Source organism: Nothobranchius furzeri, chromosome 11, assembly GCF_043380555.1.
Source record: "Nothobranchius furzeri strain GRZ-AD chromosome 11, NfurGRZ-RIMD1, whole genome shotgun sequence".
NCBI classification, from domain to species: Eukaryota; Metazoa; Chordata; class Actinopteri; order Cyprinodontiformes; family Nothobranchiidae; genus Nothobranchius; species Nothobranchius furzeri.
This window is the reverse complement of record NC_091751.1, coordinates 51,473,009-51,492,724: the sequence shown is the minus strand read 5'-3', so window position 1 is coordinate 51,492,724 and position 19,716 is coordinate 51,473,009. Positions and strand designations below refer to the sequence as shown.

Here is a 19,716-nt window from a genome sequence, read left to right as displayed (position 1 = left end):
AACGTTTGCTCAAGTTTCTGCTTTATCTTTAAGGAAGTAGCTGAAGACACTGATTGGCTGAATTAGTCGAACTGCCCATCTGCTAAGATGTTCAGAAAGATGTAGAACAGGAATCTCTGCATTGCTAATTCTTAAAAAGGTTTGTGCTAACTACTTCAAAGCAGCTGACTGCTGAGATGTAAGCCATGTGCTTTGTTTGCCTGATGATGACCTATCCGTGCATTTCAGCGGCTGATCTGCCCACACAAAACCTGTAAGTAGCAGTACACAGAACTGCAACACAACAACAAAAATCCAAGCCAAGTAGACAGAAAAGCAGATCACATTATTTAGGTTTTTTTTTGTTTGTTTGTTTTGAGCTGCGCTGTGTGGGTGTCTGAGGTTTATTCTCTTTAAGCTAACATGTGAATGATGTGCTTTCACAAGCTCATTGTTTAGCTGCGAACTCATTCTCACGCATGGGAAAAAGTATCACAGTTGCATTCAGCCGTTTGTGAGTAGCTGTGATATTTTGATGCATGACATCTCCAAAGGCTTGTGTGTATTTTCTAAGCATGCGGAAAAAAACCAGATGTGTTAAATTTTGCAGTTTTTTTAGTTGAACTGATCTTACAGCTTATGTCTTAAGTTGAGGCATGGTAATGGTTAGCTGCTAAAATAACTTTACTGTAAACTTACACACATAGAAAATACTAAATTATCTAAAGTATTTTCATCAATTTGAGAAAAGTTTCCATGACAACGTTGGCTGTCAGCTGCTTTCTGAAATCATTTAGACAAGCAAGGACATGGTTGTAAAATTCAATTTAGTTTATTTATATAGCGCTAAATTTCAACACAAGTCTTCTCAAGGCACTTGAACCTACTTATCAATGCACTGAGTTCAGTTCATTATGCCATGTTTCCTGTGTAAGAAAATCCAGCAGGTTGCATCAAGTCACTGCCTTGTGGGCAACCGGAGGTAGAGTGGGTTGTCCAGCATTTGCAAGGTTTTAGGATCAATCCCGGCTCCAGGCAGAGAGTGCTACTGTTGCGTCCTTGGGCAAGACACTTCACCCACATTGTCTGCTGATGATGGTTGGAGGGACTGGTGGCCCCAATGCTCAGAAGCCTCGCCTCTGTCAGTGCGCCCCAGGGCAGCAGTGGCGACATTGTAGCTCATCACCACCAGAGAGTGAAAGTGTGTGAATGACTGATTGTGTTGTAAAGCACTTTGGGGGGTTCCGGATCTTTAAGACTCTATATAAAATACAGGAAAATATCGAGCCAAGCTAAAGATAAAAACTAATGTCTGAGAGGATTGGGGCCTTTGTTGACTGATGACCATGAGGGGGTGGCTTCAGGGCAGTTGCATTGTATTGTTTGTACCACTTTTCCGTATAAAACAATTTTATATGAACTTACTGAATAATGGTCATCTTTGGGAGAGAATCAGGAGCGTTACCAAGCTAGCTCGGTTCTAGACTGGATTCGGTTGAGGAGACATGTGAAAGGAGGATGCTGGGGAAGATGACCTCCATCTTGAAAAAAAAACTCCCACCCATTGCATTCCACTGTGGAGACCAAGGACAGCTCCTTCAGAGGCAGACATCCCAGATGTAAAACTGAACACTACCGTAGGTCATTCATCCCCTCTGCAGTAAGAGTCCTCAGTTTAAGTTGTACCGGCATTATTCTGGTACACAATAACACCAATGCAATACTCAGTATGCGTTAAATGTACAATACCGCGTTTACATAGTGTGTCTGCGTTCCCTTACAGTATACTGCATAGTGTTGGAACCCAAGTTTTTCATTTTTATTAGTGGTTTTTAGTGGCTAAAGGTTACAATTGAAGCTTATTGCCTATATATATATATATATATATATAATGTATGTATATATGTACCTTTATTATTTTTCTTCAAATTATTCTCTTAAGTGTTAGTGCTGCTGTAACAAGTGAATTGCCACACTGTGTGATCAATAAAGTCTATTCTATTCTTTTGCAATGGTAAATCAAGTTTTCCTGATGTTTTTGAGCATTCATGACCTTTGGTAACTATTGTTTCTGTTGCTCAATAGGGCTCAATTCTTTAAACAGAGTATAACGTCCGTGCACGAGTCCTGCCTTAAGGGAGAAGGTTGCATCATTCATTGGTGAGCGATAAATCTGTTTTGTGTTTGTCTGGAAGCCAACATCTAGCATCACTCACACAGGATGATGAATGTTGTTTCAGCGACTGCACTGGACTGATTTTCTATGTACACATGTACTCTTTATTCAGAGAAAAACTGAGATCACAGAATGTTAAAGTGCCTGAATGAAGCCTTGTGTAACGACTGCACAGGCGAGATTAAAATGAAAAGGGAAGGCCTATTCTTGAACTTCCCCAAACAGTGTACGGTAATGAGTCTTGCCACAGTATGTTTGTGTGATAGTGCTGAAAGTTTTTATAGGGTAAACTTTAGCCTGCCGTGACAAATCTTTTCTCTTCTTGAGGAATTGTTCTAAACGTGAACTTTATACCTAATGTCTGTATTTAATCCTAATTTAAATCCGATTTTTACTGTTTGTAGCTTCTTTTCCAAAATAAACCGGCAAAATATCACGTTAAAATTTGTTTTAAAATTGTACTATTATGTTTTTTATTCAGTCAGGTTTTGAAATGCATGGAAACAACACATTTTCAATCTGAATGTTCTAAACATATGCCATCCATCCATTTTCATCCGCTTATCCGGAGTCAGGTCGCGAGGGCAGTAGCCTAAGTCGAGAGGCCCAGACTTCCCTCTCCCCAGCCACTTGGGCCAGCTCCTCCGGCGGAATCCCGAGGCGTTCCTTGGCCAGGTGAGAGACATAGTCCCTCCAACGTGTCCTGGGTCTACCTTTAGGTCTCCTCCCGGTTGGACGTGTCCGGAAAACCTCACCAGGGAGGCGTCCAGGAGGCATCCTGACCAGATGCCCGAGCCACCTTAACTGGCTCCTCTCGATGTGGAGGAGCAGCGAATCTACTCCGAGCCCCTCCCAGATGACCAAGCTTCTCACCCTATCTCTAAGGGAGAGCCCAGTCACTCTGCGGAGAAAACTCATTTCGGCCGCTTGTATCCGCAATCTTGTTCTTTCGGTCACTACCCAAAGCTCATGACCATAGGTGAGGGTAGGAACGTAGATCGTCCGGTAAATCGAGAGCTTCGCCTTCTGACTCAGCTCTCTCTTCACCACGACAGACCGGCACAACGCCCGCATCACTGCAGATGCAGCACCTATCGATGTCACACTCCAGTTTTCCCACACTCGTGAACAAGACCCCGAGATACTAAAACTCCTCCACTTGGGGCAGGACCTCATCCCTGGCCTGGAGAAGAAATTTCTACCCTTTCCCATTCTAAACAAATGTTCTAGTTTATTTAAAAAATGCAAATCAGAAATAAAGTAAACTATATTATTTTTGTACACGTCTGCATTTAATTACCTAAATATGAAAATTAAAACTTTGGGCTGAAACCGAATTAATGCATTTATAAGGATTGTGGTGTGGTTGACTGAAAATCACATTTTATTATTTCTTATTATAATGGGTCACTCTGAGTTTTTCATGCAGGCTGAACGTTGAACATGAAAATAGTCTTCTACACCTATCTCCTGTGTTAGCTTCTGATGGAAAATAGATGGTGACATACTAAGATTTGAAAATCCTCACATATCTATGTCACACTGTGAATTGGCATTCATATCCTCACCCATTTTGGTTCGTGCCTGCCCACAGGAAAGTTATTTTAAATTTTTAATTATTCTTTTTTTTTTGTAGCAAGGAGAGAAAGATGAGTTTTTTGATGATGGTGACTTTGCACACATGGTTGAACATGTTCTCTCAGCCAATCAGAAGTGATCATATCATTACTAATAAGGAGCAATCCTGCTGTTTTCAGCCCACCCCTGCACCAGCAAACTTCTCATAACATGAGCATCATAGCTTTTTTAATGACTCATAAGGCATTGATTTACACTAGAGAACACTGCAAATGTATTGAATAAACTAGCAGACCATACTTTTATTCACTTTTTTCTCATTAGTCACTAATCCTACCTTCTCCCTGGTCAGTCTGAGAATAAATAACTTGATAGTATTTAAACTGAAACTGTGTGCTGCCTTTTAAAAAATGTTTGCACTGTTGCAGAAACGCCCAGGAACACGTATGGGTTTTGTCTGCATTTAAAAACTACTGCAGCTTGATGTTTCTGCATGCAGTGGAGCAACATGCAAAGTGAGAAGACTCATTTTCAAAAAATATGGAACCACTTTTTTGTTAAATATGTCATCGCAACTACAATGATGACCTTGATATGCAAGGAATTTTGACAATGTGGCTGTTTAACCCATGTATCCTAATAATGTGATGGAAAACACACTGTACATAAAAGCTTGCATGATAGATACATGGAATGAAATATTCTTTTTTTCCTTCAGCTTGACAGGAGTGTCCCGTAGCATCACCTTGGTGGTAACTGACATCAAGACTAACCGGACTGGGCTGGCAGGATGTATTGGCTGCTGTGAAGGTGGTGCGGCTCTGTGCTGCACCCAACCTGGGCTTCCAGCACCAGCTCCAGGAGTTTGAGACGACTCACGCTGCAGAGGTATAAATTAAACATTCCACTGCAAAGTAGCCCTCTGATAACAACAGTTTGTTTTCCTTATAGCTCAGAGAATGACTTCAACATAAATATAAAGAGAACCCCTTTAATGATGAGGCTGATCTCTGCAAACTGCTCTCCAGAATGCCCAGTCATTGGCGAGGTAGAAGGTCCTGCATCTTCTCATCCTGAAGACATTTAAACTATTGATGAGAAACTTTGCAGTTCAGCACAACTGATTATGTGATGTAGACGTTTGTCCGAACTGAATGGATCTGAGGATGTTTCTTACACATCAAACAATCACCTGGACATAAACGCTGGATGACAATTAAACTTTGTAAAATACACTTTTAACTCGTGTTGCTAAAGCAGAATTTGAATTTATAACCTTTCCCCCCTTTTGTTTCTTATATTTCAATTTGGTAATTGAAAGCCGTGAGTGCTTTGCGAGGTTGTTGGTTGGTGGTCTGTCATGTGATAAGACACTTATGTGCTCTGTTTCCTGGTTCTTTTCCTGTTTGTCTAATGTGCAAGGGAGGTCATGCATGATGGCACCAAAAACACCAAAAGCATGTTCTTGAATCAGCCTTTTAGCTCAGTTACCGTTTCATAACGAATAACAACTATATACCTTATTGGACATCATGCACAATGCTTTAACAGCAGGATGTGTGGATGTGCAGCCACCTGAGGGCAGTATTACTAACTAAAATCACCTTAAAATATATTGAATGTAAGACAAGATGTTCATCTTATGTAAACTGATTATGTGCATGTTTCTTTAACATTTTCCTTATTTATGATCAAGTCTTTCTAGATGTCTACAAAGACTAAATATTTCAGTGGAAAACTAGTTACACCTTCAGGCCCTTAGAAAAAAAAAGGTTGGGGATCTTTTTTAACAGGTAATTGTTCCATTCCATTCTGATCTGCGCGCAGGGTGTCACTACAGAGGGATTCCCCTCCACAGTTCTGCGTGGGCACTCGGTTTTTACAGAAAAGAAGGCATGCATCTCCTGAACTTCACAGAGGCTCCTCCCTGTTAAAAAAAATCAAGATGTGATAAGTTTTAAGAATAGGACCCTGACAGCTTCCGAACAGATTTCCGTGGTGGACTTAACTTCTCCACAGGTAAGCAGCAGCAGAGAAGACTCAGTTACTTCATTTGAGTCATCTGATTTACTTTGATCAAGTTCACCAAGTCGTTTAAGCCAGAAAAATGTTTCCTTAAAGCCAAGATCTAATTTGAGGGGTAAAAATTAAAATTATTTGATTTATAATTAAAAAGTTTGCTTTTAGACATCATTCATTGGCTAAAATCTTATTAAATCTTCCCAAAAGTCTCAATTTTTGTGTTTTAACTTTTTATAGCTTATGTTAATATTCATGCATGCATCTCAGATGAGTCACAAAGTTCCCCGGACAGAATAGAAAGCTGCCAAACGTGACTATTTCTCCTTTCAGCCTGAATCAGAGGCACTCCTTCATTTAAAACTATATATAATCTGGCAAAAGTTATGTGGAAGGTGGAACACAAATAGTTAACTAGTTCTTTATCAAAATAGATGCATTTCGTTTCAGTTTGAAATTAGAAAATTGCAACTTTAGCAGGTTAAAAATGAAATAAATTTGCATTCTAAAAGCTGCCACCGAGTCAGTTTTTGCACTTGGTTTGATTCATTCTGCAGAGGTGAGCATGGATGAAGACGGCGGTCTGTCAGTAGGCTGTGGCAATGGCAAGCTGAGGCAGTGGCTGATTGATCAGATCGACAGCGGGCGATATCCTGGTCTGGTTTGGGAAAACGATGAGAAGAGCATCTTTAGGATTCCGTGGAAACATGCAGGGAAGCAAGACTACAACAGGGAAGAGGATGCTGCTCTCTTCAAGGTTAGACTATCTTGTCTCACACCACACCTAAAACCACTAACGGTGCACACGAGTTAATCCCCAGCAGCTAATAAAGTTTAACAGATTCCATTTTACAAGATGAATTAACTTGATTTATGGTTTGGCACGGCCAAAGAGGAAGTGTAAAGAAAAAAATCTATTCACTTGCTCATTTGGTTGATCCTGTTGTCTCAGGCATGGGCGATGTTTAAGGGAAAATTCAAAGAAGGTGTCGATAAGCCAGACCCCCCCACGTGGAAAACCAGACTACGCTGTGCTCTCAATAAAAGCAACGACTTTGATGAAATAGTGGAGCGAAGCCAACTGGACATCTCAGAACCGTACAAAGTTTACAGAATCATCCAAGAGGGAACCAAAAAAGGTGAGTTTTTAACGTCGTACTTTGCTGGAAAGATTTAAATCCACATGTGGTGCAAAATAACCACATCTGGGTTTTGACTGCATACACTAAATCCTTGCAGCTGCATCCATTCACCTAAACGTGCAGAGCTTCATATCATGCAGCAAGTTACTGCGACTATTGGTGATCTTTGTTTTTTCAAACACATTTGCACCACTGCTGCTGATTCTTATAAGGCAGGAAGCAGGAAGCAAAAGCATGAACCAAAAAGGTCGTAGTGCTTTTTTTAGAGGGCTTCAGTTACTAAGCACAGGGTGCACACAACACAACAGAAGACAAACTCAGCCTTGCAAAACCAAGTCTCTGCCATCGTACAGCAGTTATTGTCACAGAAGAGCAGTTTTGGCTTTACAAAAACAAAAATCAGCTGCACAATGCAGTCTGTTGCACTTGCTTTGCAAATCAACATCAAACAACAACAGCAGGAACAGTTTCGGCCTGCTCAAATAAACTTGAATATTTAAATTCGCTACTTGTTTTTGCACCAAATGAAAAGCTATTCATCTGTTAAATACAATAAAGCCATAAATCTTTGTGGTTGTTTACAAAAATAAAGCTGAAACATCATGGATGATGTGTGTGCCTCTGAATATTTATAGGAATGAAAATAAGTCGTATGGATGAGATGCAACCCCATGGCCTTGGATATATTCCTTCATACACATCACTGCACAACCAGGTTAACTGATTTTGAAGCAATTGGTCATCATTTTAAAGTGTGATTAAAGTTGTGCTTTTTGAGTAACTGTCCTCATTTTGCTGCTTTAGGTTCCAGGCTTTGTTGTCTCTCAGGAGAGGAGGGACTGGAGGGATTATCACACACCACCAGAGCAACAATCTCTTTCTAATGCTTATCATGGCCAGCTTGCCGACCTGCAGTACGGCCAGTGCCACTACCAGTCGTCCATCAGCCGGGTTTGGCCCGGCTCTCACACAGAAAACGGTAATACACAGCCATTTATCCTCAGAGGAGACATTAGATCTGTTAAGAAACTCAAGAATTATAATCAAAATGTGCATGCAATAACACTGGGATTCAATCAGCTGCTTGCGCTTTTATTAAGTCTATCAGGAAATATCCTTTCACACAAGAATAGAAAATAAGTTGAAGAAGTAATTTTTTATGCAAAGTGCAAATTAAATGTAAAATTCATTTGCAGTTTCTTCCTTTTACAACTTTTATTTAGCAAATATTTTCTTTCCTTAGCAATGTGCATAACTTTTATCTTTGATTTTGTTCATATGCATTATGAGCTTCCTTAATTCTGCACACATTTTGCACAAGTTTCTCAGATTTCTGTCATTTCACATTCAGTGAACAAAACAACGCTTTTATCTGTTCATTTTTGGATTTAGGCTTCCAGCTCTCATTCCACACCTACCTTTCTGACTCTCAACCATCCACGTATGCAGTGGATCACAATAATGCCATAACAGGTACGAACTGAAACCTGCACCCCATAAATTCATAATGGTTGATTTGATGTCTATTTTTACAAAATTTTATTTTTTTATTCAGTTATTGATATGAAACTACTAACACCTCATACAGTTTTTACTTCCATATTTTGAAACCCAGAGTTTAGTGGTATTGAGTAGTTTATTTCTATTTATTTATTTATTTATTGTTTCAATCACATGATGAAAGAATAAAATAGAGTAAAGATTATGCTTGAAACAAAAATATTGAACACCAAATAAAATAAAAAACATGAAAGTTGCATGCTATGTGTGTGATTTTGGGTGAGGGCTGCATTGCTGCTACGCAGCAAGAAGGTTGCGGGTTTAAATCCTAGCTGCAGCCTATCTGAAGGTTGCATGTTTTCACCAGGCATACAAGGGTTTTCTCCCACAAGCTAAAACACATGCATGCTAGGTAATTTGTAAGTCACTCTGTATAAAATAATCTGCTAAATAAAATTAACATATCATTTTTGGTTCAAACACCTCCAAGCTGAGTCACGCTACATTTTAATTTCATGCATTTTCCTTTGAATCTTTTTGCAGATTTCAGCCTGCATGTGTCCCTATACTACAGAGACTCTCTGGTGAAAGAAGTTACCATCACCAGCCCAGAAGGTTGCCAAATCACCTCTTCTTCTGCTTCTTCTCCATCCTCCTCATCCTCTTCTTCTCCATGTCAAGATGACAAGATTCACAGTGGTGCAGAAGTTGTCCTTTTTCCATCCCCTTACCCCGAGTCTCAAAGACAAGGTGCTGACATGCTTCCTAACATACTGGAGAAAGGCGTGCTCGTCTGGATGACGGCTGATGGCCTGTATGCTAAGCGCCTGTGCCAGAGTCGAGTGTACTGGGAAGGACCTCTGGCTCCATTTATGGATAAACCCAACAAGCTGGAGAAGGATCAAGCATGCAAACTCTTCGACATCCATCAATTTCTTGTTGGTAAGAAGTAAAATACGGTTAAGCTACAGCTGATGGATCAGCTGATGGATTTCTCAGTTCCTGTGTTAGGTCTTTGCTTTAACTGTTCCTATTTCCCAAAAGCAACCAGTTTAGAAATGATTCTGCTAATCTGTTGTTTTTGTTGTCCTCTCATCCAGTTTTTTTTTACTTTTTCAGCACGCTACAGAAAATATACAGACACCAGTTCATGGCTAGTCACTAGTTTGGCTTTTCTCACAGATTCAGCCAAAGAAATGGAAATGAATCACACACACACACACACGCACGCACGCACGCACGCACGCACGCACACACACACACACACACACACACACACACACACACACACACACACACACTTTTTGATCTAATTGCCAGAAGATGTCTTTTAAATTTGAAATTTCATAGTTGTCGCTTTGATTTTCATCAAGTCGTGCTTATATGTGCACAATTAACATAGTCATCATACACATACATGAAAAAAGCACTTGAGAAAGACTAAGACAATGAATAAAAATCCAGTATCCTAAACTACAATTTACTCATGCTGTTAGTTTTAGATGTCTTCTTTTTTGTTGCCTTCTGCTTTTTTACAATATAGCTACTGACAATACATTTCAGGACTACGCCTTTAAACAACAACAACAACTCGTGTCATTTGTATATTTAAGTTGTTGCAATTATACTTTAGGTAAAACTATTTTAGAACTGAATGGTGACTAATTGAAATAAAAACCCAAATAGCCCCAATATGTTCCTAAGCTATCAACGTGATGTAAATGACTGAAGTCACTGATACGAGCTGCAATGGTTAAGAGGATAATGATGAAACACGGGCTGCAGGTGAATTAGCTGGGTAAGTCCCTTTCTCAGCATTTAGGTAGCACAAGAAGAGAAGGCACTCATCTTTTTAGCGGGGGGCCAAAAGTGTGTGGAGTCCCCACCCACATGTGGTCTACCACACTGTGCGACAAGATAGTATTTTCTGTGCTTTTTTACTCTGAATTTCCACCATTCTCATCAGTAATTTCCAGAAAAAGTCACCATAATTCAGGAAAATGTCACACCATCAAAGATGGCTGTTGACTTATCTCAAAGTGTTCAGGGTGAAATGATTTATGTAGTTTACACACACACACATGCGCTCGCACACACACACACACACACACACACACACACGCACGCACGCACACACGCACGCACGCGCACGCACGCACACACACACACACACACACACACACACACATATCAGTGACATATACAATGTGTATCTCTTATTCTTTTTGGTTCTTCTTCTCTTAGACCTGCAAGATTTTGCTCATAATGGTCGTCGTTCACCTCGATACCAGGTGGTTTTATGTTTTGGAGATGAATATCCTGATCCACAACGTCAGAGTAAGCTGATCACAGCACAGGTACCCTCCAAAAGTGTTTTTTTCTTCTTGGGGTGTATTAAGACTTTAAATGTAGACCACATCTCTTTCTAAGCAGAGTCAAAACAGACTGGTTGAAGTCTACAAACTGGGATTTTGTTGCCCACATTCAAAAGTCAGTAGTTATTGTGATATTTCACCAATATTACAGTTTGAAAGTTGATGAACAATTGAAAAATATCACAGATTGTAATGATTTTAACACAGAATTGTCAATGTCAATAATTTTGTATTTCTTTCCAACTGGTATTGTATTTGCACCCAAAGTCAGTCGAATTGCGATAACTGCACTGATTTAAAATATCAAGTTCACTTAGAAACAATTTTTTACTTGATATATTTGAAATATGATCAATAACTCTGAGTTTCACATGCAGGTTGAATGTGAAAATAGTCTTCTACCCCTACTTCCTGTATTATTGACAGAAAATAGACGAGCAAACGCTTGGATTAGAGAAGCCCACAAAGATCTAAGTCACAGTCAGTGCATTTACATGCTGATTTAAGTCATTTAATAATGTATGGAATTGCATTAGTCTGACTGGAGGGAAACTAGTTGCTTATTGTGCTGAAGTACCCAGATAATGCAGTTTGAAACCAACATGCTCTGCATGTAAACTACTCATCTGAGCTGGTGTTGGCTGGACAGTCACCTTCTGGAAGTGATGAGACTGTGGAAGCGGTCTTCTGATAATATTATCACTACAAAGTAACACATGTAACACCATCAAACAATACAGAAGGTACCAAATAACAAAGGTGTGGACTCGAGTCACATGACTTGGACTCGAGTCAGACTTGAGTCATTATTTTAATGACTTCTGACTTGACTTGATAAAACCTATAAAGACTTACAACTTGACTCGAACTTGAACGCCAATGACTTGCGACTTGAATTGGCTTGAATCGACTTGCATCTGTTGACTTGATGATGACTTGAGCATATTTGATATTTTAGCATAAAAGTGGCACGGCAGTAAGTCGGGCTCGTTCCCAGTGAGAGTTGGACTCCACCAAGGCTGCCCTTTGTCACCAATTCTGTTCATAACCTTTATGGACAGGATTTTTAGGCGCAGCCAAGGTGTGGAAGGCATCCGTTTTGGTGGCCTGAGGATCAGGTTTCTGCTTTTTGCAGATGATGTGGTCCTGTCGGCTTCATCAGAACGTGATTTTCAGCTTTCGCTGGAGCGGTTCGCAGCCGAGTGTGAAGCAGCTGGAATAAGAATCAGCTCCTCTAAATCTGAGACCATGGTCTTGATTCGGAAAAGGGTAGAATGCCTTCTCTGGGTCAGGGATGAGGTCCTGCCCCAAGTGGAGGAGTTTAAGTATCTCGGGGTCTTGTTCAAGAGTGAGGGAAAACTGGAGCGTGAGATTGATAGGCGGATTAGTGCTGCATCTGCAGTGATGCAGGCGTTGTACCGGTCTGTCGTGGTGAAGAGAGAGCTGAGTCAGAAGGTGAAGCTCTCGATTTACCGGTCGATCTACGTTCCTACCCTCACCTATGATCACGAGCTTTGGGTTGTGACCGAAAGAACGAGATCGCGGATACAAGCGAACAAAATGAGTTTTCTCTAAAGAGTGGCTGGACTCTCCCTTAGAGATAGGTTGAGAAGCTCGGTCATTCGGGAGGGGCTCGGAGTAGACCCGATGCTCCTCCACATGGAGAGGAGCCAGTTGAGGTGGCTCAGGCATCTGGTCACGATGCCTCCTGGACGCCTCCCTGGTGAAGTTTTCTGGGCACGTCCAACCGGGAGGAGACCTAAAGGTAGACCCGGGACACGATGGAGGGACTCGGTCTCTCACCTGGCCAGGGAACGCCTTGGGATTCCGCTGGAGAAGCTGGCCCAAGTTGCTGGGGGGAGGGAAGTCTAGGCCTCTCGCCTTAGGCTACTGCCCCCGCGACCTGACTCCGGATAAGCGGATGAAAATGGATGGATGGATGGATGGATGGAACAAAAAGCAGTTAATGAACTAAAGATAAATCTAAATTAAATCAATAATTGCTGTGAGCACCCTTTGCCTTCAAAACAGCATCAGTTACCATCCCACTTCATTTATCAAGCACATTTCCAAAGCACTTAAGTGCTTTACCTATAGTACAGGAAAAGGAGAGACAATCATCAAAGCATAAAGCAGCAACAGATGAAAACAAACAAACCACCAAAGTGGCTAGTGTACAATCAAAGAAACCTAATCAAATACAAATAAGAACACTTAAAACATTATTTAACAAGAACCAATTCATGGCTTAAAAGCCAAGTCATAAAAACATGAATTCAATCAGGACTTGAAAGCTGCAATGGATGTTGACTGTGGCAAGGCATTCCAGAGAACAGGCACAGCATGCTCAAAGGCATGCTCCTCTCCTAACTGTATAGATCATTGAAAGGGTGCAGAGCAACAGGCAGTCGGGTGATTTCACCCCTTCTTTCCACCTGAGCCGTCAGCAGCCGTCAGCAGCGCGAGTCGGCCAGGTCTCAGAACACTGAAAAAAAAAGTCCAGTCAACTTAAAAAAGTAAAGCAACCAGTTGCAATAGAATTTTAAGTTCAGTCAACTTTTTAGGTGCTTGCTTTTCTGTATTAACTTAACATTTTGCAAGTTAAAACATTCAACTGACTTAAAACTTTAAACCCTCCAAACAAATTGCAAGTTGGATTTTTAACAGTGAAGCAGCATGTCGCGGCCTTTACGCGCCGGTTCTATTTCCTACGCGCTACGCCTCTGAAACGGGTCAAGTTCGACATTTTTGGGGAAGGAAAGACAGGAAATCGGACGCGGAAATGGAGCGAAGCTTCCCGAGATTTTCAGAATAAAGAAACGTACTGCCTTCCGGTTCCTTTACTTAAAAAAAAAAGTCACTAACTGTGCGGCCCCGTGAGAAGTTATCATCTAGCTAGCTGTCTCCTTTGTTTTTCAGGTCCGTATGGCGATTATAAAATGGACAGAACATAAAAAACAAACCTTTTGGAGCCATGTTGTAGTTTTCTCCTGCTTGTTGTTGTGTTTAGTGCTCCGTCGGTGACAGCTGCTCCCCTGCTGCTTCGCGTCTCGTGGGAAGGGCCAAGCAGCAGCATACGCGAGCAAGACGTGCTGCTGCAGTAACGTGCCGCTGACTGCTCCGGTGGAAAGAAGGGGTCAGCGAGTGCGTCGGTGCATAGGGCTTTAGCGTGTCAGACAGGTATGTTAGTGCAAGGCCATCCAGTTCTTCTACAGATGTTGAAAGAGATCGGCTGGTAGGCTGTTCCAAACATCTTGGAGAACTAACCACAGAGCTTATGTGGGTGTAGTCTTCCTCACACCCTTCTGTCTCTTCATGTGATCCCAGAAACATTCCATGACATTGAGATCAGGGCTCTGTGGGGGCCAGACCATCTCTTGTTCTTTATGCTGAAGATAGTTCTTAATGACTTTGGTTGCATGATTGGGGTCATTCACTTTGCCCTTTCTAAATTGATAAAGTCAAACAATTGTTTTTATATTTCTGAAAGCATTCTTTGTTCAAAGCATTTTCCCACCTTCCTAAAATGTTTGCACAGTTCTGTAAACACAGACCATTTACCATTTAAAATATTTAGGAACAAAACTTTATTTCTTAACTTCTTCTAAAGCTGAAATGAGCCAAACAATGAATCCATCCATCCATCATCTGTGCCAGCTTGCCCATGCAGTGTTGCATTTAGGGGGCTGGTGCCTATCTCCAGCAGTCTCTGGGCAAACAGGCAGGGTACACCCTGGACAGGTTGCCAGCTGTTATGATCTCTGGCTTTTCCCTCCAGCCAGCACCATCAGGATGAGCTCTCTTCCCTCAGATCTCTGCTGCAAATCATCTGCAATCACCCAGCTGCAGCATAAAGTCTACCCATTCAGGAGGAGAAGGGAGCAGACATACTGGAAGCAGAGAGAGAGAAGGACTTTAGCTTAATGTAGGCACCAGTGGTGACTTGAGTTGGCTGGATATATTTACAGAGCTGTTTTGTAAAGCTCCCCCACCAGTTCTCTTTAGTGAGTGGAGTCAGGTGGGGCGCTTTCTTTTGGTGCTCGGTCCAGCTCTTATTTTGTAAGATCCTGAGATTTCCTCCCATAAGGCAAGGTGTTTTGTTTAGGGACAGGTAGTAGGAAACTTAGCAGTCATATTAGTTTGATTTATTTCCTTACAGGTGGTTGTTTTAGTTTCCTCTCCCACTGGGACACCGTTTGTTAATAACAAACGTTTGATTAAGGGTGATTGGTTTGGGTCTTGGTCTGTTTTATCCACCTTTTTGTGTTAAGCCTCCCAGGGTTTCCTAGACCTGGTTGGGGTTGTAACACCAGTCCTTTGCAGGGCAACACAGCTGCACACGACAAACAACCATGCATGCACACACACCTAAGGACAATATAGAGAGACCAATCAACCTGACAGTCGTGTCTTTGGGCTGGGGTGGAGGGGGGGCTCATACATGCAAACTCCATGCAGAAAGGACCCAGGTCAAGATCTGAACCCAGGGCCTTCTTGCTGCTAAGCAACAGCACTGGCCACTGCACCACTGTGCAGCCCACAATTACTGTAATCTACATTATTAAATATTAAATTTCCCATATTTTTATGACTATGGAGACATATAATAAAAAATGCATCAACGCATCAACTCATTAAATTTAGTGTGCATATTGCATAAATTCCAACTCTCGTTTCAGGTGGAGCCTGTGTTTGCTAAGAAGCTGGTGTACTATTACCAACAGAACACTGGTCACTACCTGCGGCCTTATGATCATGTCCAGGAGCAAAACACCCCTCCACCAATGGACTATGCTTCTCAGAAACCTCTACAGCATATTCAGGAGTAAAAGCAAACACAAGCAGAAGATTATGACTGTGACTTCCAAGTTGTGACCTTCCACAATGCCTTGTAACTTCAGGTTTGTAAATTGCTGCACAGAGGGGTAGAAATGGGGAAGACCCTGTCAGTTTCTCAGGCACACCTACAGGTATGCATTGTAGTTTTTGTTTCTGTGGCTGTGGAGTAAGATGTTTTTTTGTTTTGTTTTGTTTTTCTTCTGCAAATATTATTGTGACAGAGTGAAGGATGCGGTTTGAGGTCAGGGGAGATGAGGGGAGCGAAGGGCACACAGACAGGAAGTACTAAAACAGGTGCACAGGAAGAATGGCCCCTGAGACAAACGCTGATATTACAATGAGAAAAACCTGCATGAATGAATGCTTTTTTTATTTGCAGACACCAGAATTAAAGCGTAACACTTGCACAGAGTTAAGTGGGACCTTGGACCATCAGCAATTTTCCATTTTGAAACAGCTCATTCTATGGTTCACATACTTTATAATCTACAATACTTGACATGCAAAACACACATTGTAGTTTTCTACAAACTCATCACAATTCTGTCACTCTTTTATGCGAAATATTATATAGTTCTCCTTCAAGTCTTGTAATAAATATTCATAAAAGACACTCTAATTCAGAAGCTCAATTTGTTTGAAACACGTGATCATGGTGCTGCTAAATATTTCTTTGCTCACAAACAGTTTGACAATTTGTTATCTGAGGGGTAATCTGTGGTTCTAACGCTAGCCAAGAGGCACGTTAACTGGAAATCTACACTCATCCTGTAACTTACAGGGAATTGATACCTGTTCCTCTTCACCTGAAACTAGTGGCCTCACAAGTGGGAAGAAAAACTATGGTCAGTGTGCAGATTTACACTAAAAGGAGTCTCCATGCATGCAGCTGTTCTTGTTGAGGCTTATATTCTATGTAATGCCCTGCAAAAACTAGTCAGAGGTACACACACACACACACACACACACACACACACACACACACACACACACACACACACACACACACACACACACACACACACACACACACACACACAGCTCATCTTGGAGTGCAAGTTTTAAGTTTTGACCAGAGTGCATCAGAAAACTGGGGCCACTTGCTGACTAGATTTATGGGGAAAAATGACTTTCTGTTCATAAAAAAAAAAAAAAAAACAGAAAAAAAATCCTCCCAGACAGTGATTTTTCTGAGAGTTTGTGAAAGTTATGTGGTTTACGTGTGAGGGAAGTAAATGTAGGGATCGAAACTTTGGACCACAGAGGAAAAACAAAATGAAATGTCAGTTCACTCTTAGTTCCAAGATTTATGATCAGGACTTCAGTTGTGTGTGTGTGTGTGTGTGTGTGTGTGTGTGTGTGTGTGTGTGTGTGTGTGTGTGTGTGTGTGTGTGTGTGTGTGTGTGTGTGTGTGTGCGTGTGTGTGTGTGTGTGTGTGCTCGCGCGCACTTTTGGTATTACTGTTATCAGAAATTGACATTTATGGACTCAGGATAAAACATGTGACTTCTCCACCTGCAACCTCAATGACTCAGATCCAGAGACACATACCTATCTCACATCACATTTTACAGTAAAAAGCAAATGGCATGAAATCACCTAAAAATAACCCTTACAAAACATTTTAAACTCTACAATAGTATGTATTTTTTTCCTAATAGAAATATTAAACTAAGCTTCAAAATGCCTTTATAAGCTCTGAAGATGTTTGCAGCCGCAAACGAAACGTCAGCAAGGTAAAGAAAAACCTTATCTGTGTTTAAAAAAGAACCAAAAATGGAATTCAAAGACGAACACAGCAAGAACGTACAAAAGACCTTCATAAGGTGTTTGCTCCATTTTGGATTTTACATTAGAGAGCAAGAAAGTGAGTCTTGAAAGAGATGAAAAAAGAAAACATAACATTTACACACATTTATCATGGTATTTCCTCCCCCATCAGGAAGCCACATCATTTGTAGTTGGGCTTTAGATTTTCCATTTCTAACATGACATTATCTGCTTGCTTCACTTTAAGCTCTGGAGATGAAAGCCTTAGTCTGGTGATTCTCTTATATGTCTGAAAAATTTTTAATGAAAAGATTATCAAATGATGTTTTTCAATTCCTAAATTAAAGGATTGAGACTCATCGGACCAGGAAACTTTTCCCAGTTTTGGAAAGCCTGTGTGAATTGTAGCCTCTGTTTTAGGTTTTTGATGGTGGTATTGATACCTGGTGCAGTTTTTTTGTTGCTGTAATTAATCTGCTTCAATGTAATGGAAGTTCTGGATCTGTGGGTATCCTTGGTGAATCCTCGTGGCAGAAAGCAGAAATACGAGATGTTGGAGAACCATGCCCGGACCACTGAAACCACCACAAGTGCATTCAAAAGTAACTCCAATACCCTTGTTCTAGGCTCCTTCCACTCATTGTACAGGGCACTCCTGCAATGTAACAGGTTTCATACTAACTACATACTATACTTATCGAGTGTTTGCGAATAATTTGGCATCTGTGGAGTCAAGCGGACAAACAATCCCAACAATGTTTGAACAGATTGGCAGATCATCCTAATGGTGTTTTTAAAGCTGTAGGCCATGTGAATGGGACACAGGTCAGCGTTCTGTAATTACAATCATTATCTAACAGTCCCGTTGTTGTTGGTGTGCTCTAAAGGTACAACAGGTCCTGGTGGTTTAAAGTGGCAGTGTGTAGTTTCCTGGCACTAGAGGCAGTTTACATTTCAGGATAGATTTACAATCTGACTGTCACTAATAAAAATAAAAAAAATATTACGGTAAATGTTATCTGTGGAGCAGAACGCATAACCTGCGCCCCATGAACTTCAGTCCCAATTGTTTTTCAACACATTTTTTTCATTTTCGACATTTCTATGGATTTTACCAGAGATTAAAGGTAAAAAAAACACATTGTCACTTTAATGGCTAATTGTTTAATTTATTATATAACTAACCTGGTTGCTCATAATTTGAATTTAGACTTGTTCTCAAAGAGCAGTGACTCACTGTCATTATCTTTAAAGCTGTGTTCAATCAAATAAAACAATACATCTTTACTCCAAAACTACAAAAGTGAACTTACGATTTAAAAAAAGGAACCTGTTTGTTTTTGTTTGACATGCATTCTTCTTTAAAACTACACAATACTTTGCTGACATCTGCTGGTCTCTGCAGTCGTTACAACTCTCAAATATAAAACACAACAGTTAAAGAAAATAGAAAACATTTCCCTACTTAGGTGATGAAAAAGGAACTTTTTAAATGTATATTGAACATCAAAATCTCATCATAATTGCTTTTCCCGATTAATTAGTGTCTATTTATGGTGTGGTAAGACTCCCGGTGATCAGTCTTGATGCTGATTCTGAATCCAACAGTGAATAATGCTTATGTAGCTTATTTTAAAACAAATTTTTACTCAAGTGCTTTATGATTTAGCCAAATGACAGTATATATATATATATATATATATATATATATATATATATATATATATATATATATGTATGTATGTATGTATGTATGTATGTATGTATGTATTATAATTCAGAGAGTTATACATTTTGGATGCTTGTTGATGAGCAGCTGCATTCACCAGGTTCAGCAGGTTGTGTTTGCTGCAGAATGACCAGTCTAGAACTTTGTAGTGTGGTTGTGAGACAATAAAAGTGTGGAGAACTATTTCATGGAATTTGATGGTGTGATAGGGCTTCAACTTAATAGCTTCAAGCTGGAAACATCTTCCTTTACAACAGCACTAAAGTGTTTTATCAAATTTAAAGATCTTCAGAATGCCACCCATATTATTTACAGTAGAGCAACTGTACAGTGCCAAAAGACCTAAAGTATCTGAATAGATGACTTCTGTCATAATTTTACCGAGATGTTGAAAGTTAAGACTAATCCTCATTTAATTTAGACATTTTACTTCCAGGGGCTTGCTGCTGTATAATAAAACGTCTTTAAGGAGTTGTCTTAGTGACCCGTGTGATTTAAATTTTTACTTGAAATTAAAAAGTGTTTAAAAATCCAAACAAAAAAAGGGTTGATTAGATTTTTTGGTTGGTTATTTTTTTATGAGAATCCAAAAGCATTTACAGTGCTGTC

At 40.4% G+C, this 19,716-nt stretch overlaps 2 protein-coding genes across 2 annotated transcripts; both read left to right on the top strand.

Annotated features, from left to right (window-relative positions):
• Positions 1–206: 206 nt before the first annotated feature.
• LOC129164865 (dual specificity protein phosphatase 22-B-like) lies at positions 207–5,332 on the top strand. Its single transcript, XM_070541855.1, is given in 5 exon segments — positions 207–253; positions 2,065–2,139; positions 4,452–4,502; positions 4,504–4,621; positions 4,685–5,332. Coding segments are annotated over 5 exon segments (417 nt in total). The 3' UTR covers positions 4,811–5,332.
• Positions 5,333–5,466: 134 nt separating this feature from the next.
• Positions 5,467–19,048, top strand: irf4a (interferon regulatory factor 4a). Its single transcript, XM_015956801.3, has 9 exons — positions 5,467–5,752; positions 6,310–6,509; positions 6,705–6,891; positions 7,530–7,609; positions 7,699–7,873; positions 8,287–8,367; positions 8,938–9,336; positions 10,639–10,751; positions 15,449–19,048. Exons 2-9 carry the CDS (start codon positions 6,318–6,320, stop codon positions 15,596–15,598), a joined length of 1,377 nt encoding a protein of 458 aa, XP_015812287.1. The 5' UTR covers positions 5,467–5,752; positions 6,310–6,317; the 3' UTR covers positions 15,599–19,048.
• Positions 19,049–19,716: the final 668 nt, after the last annotated feature.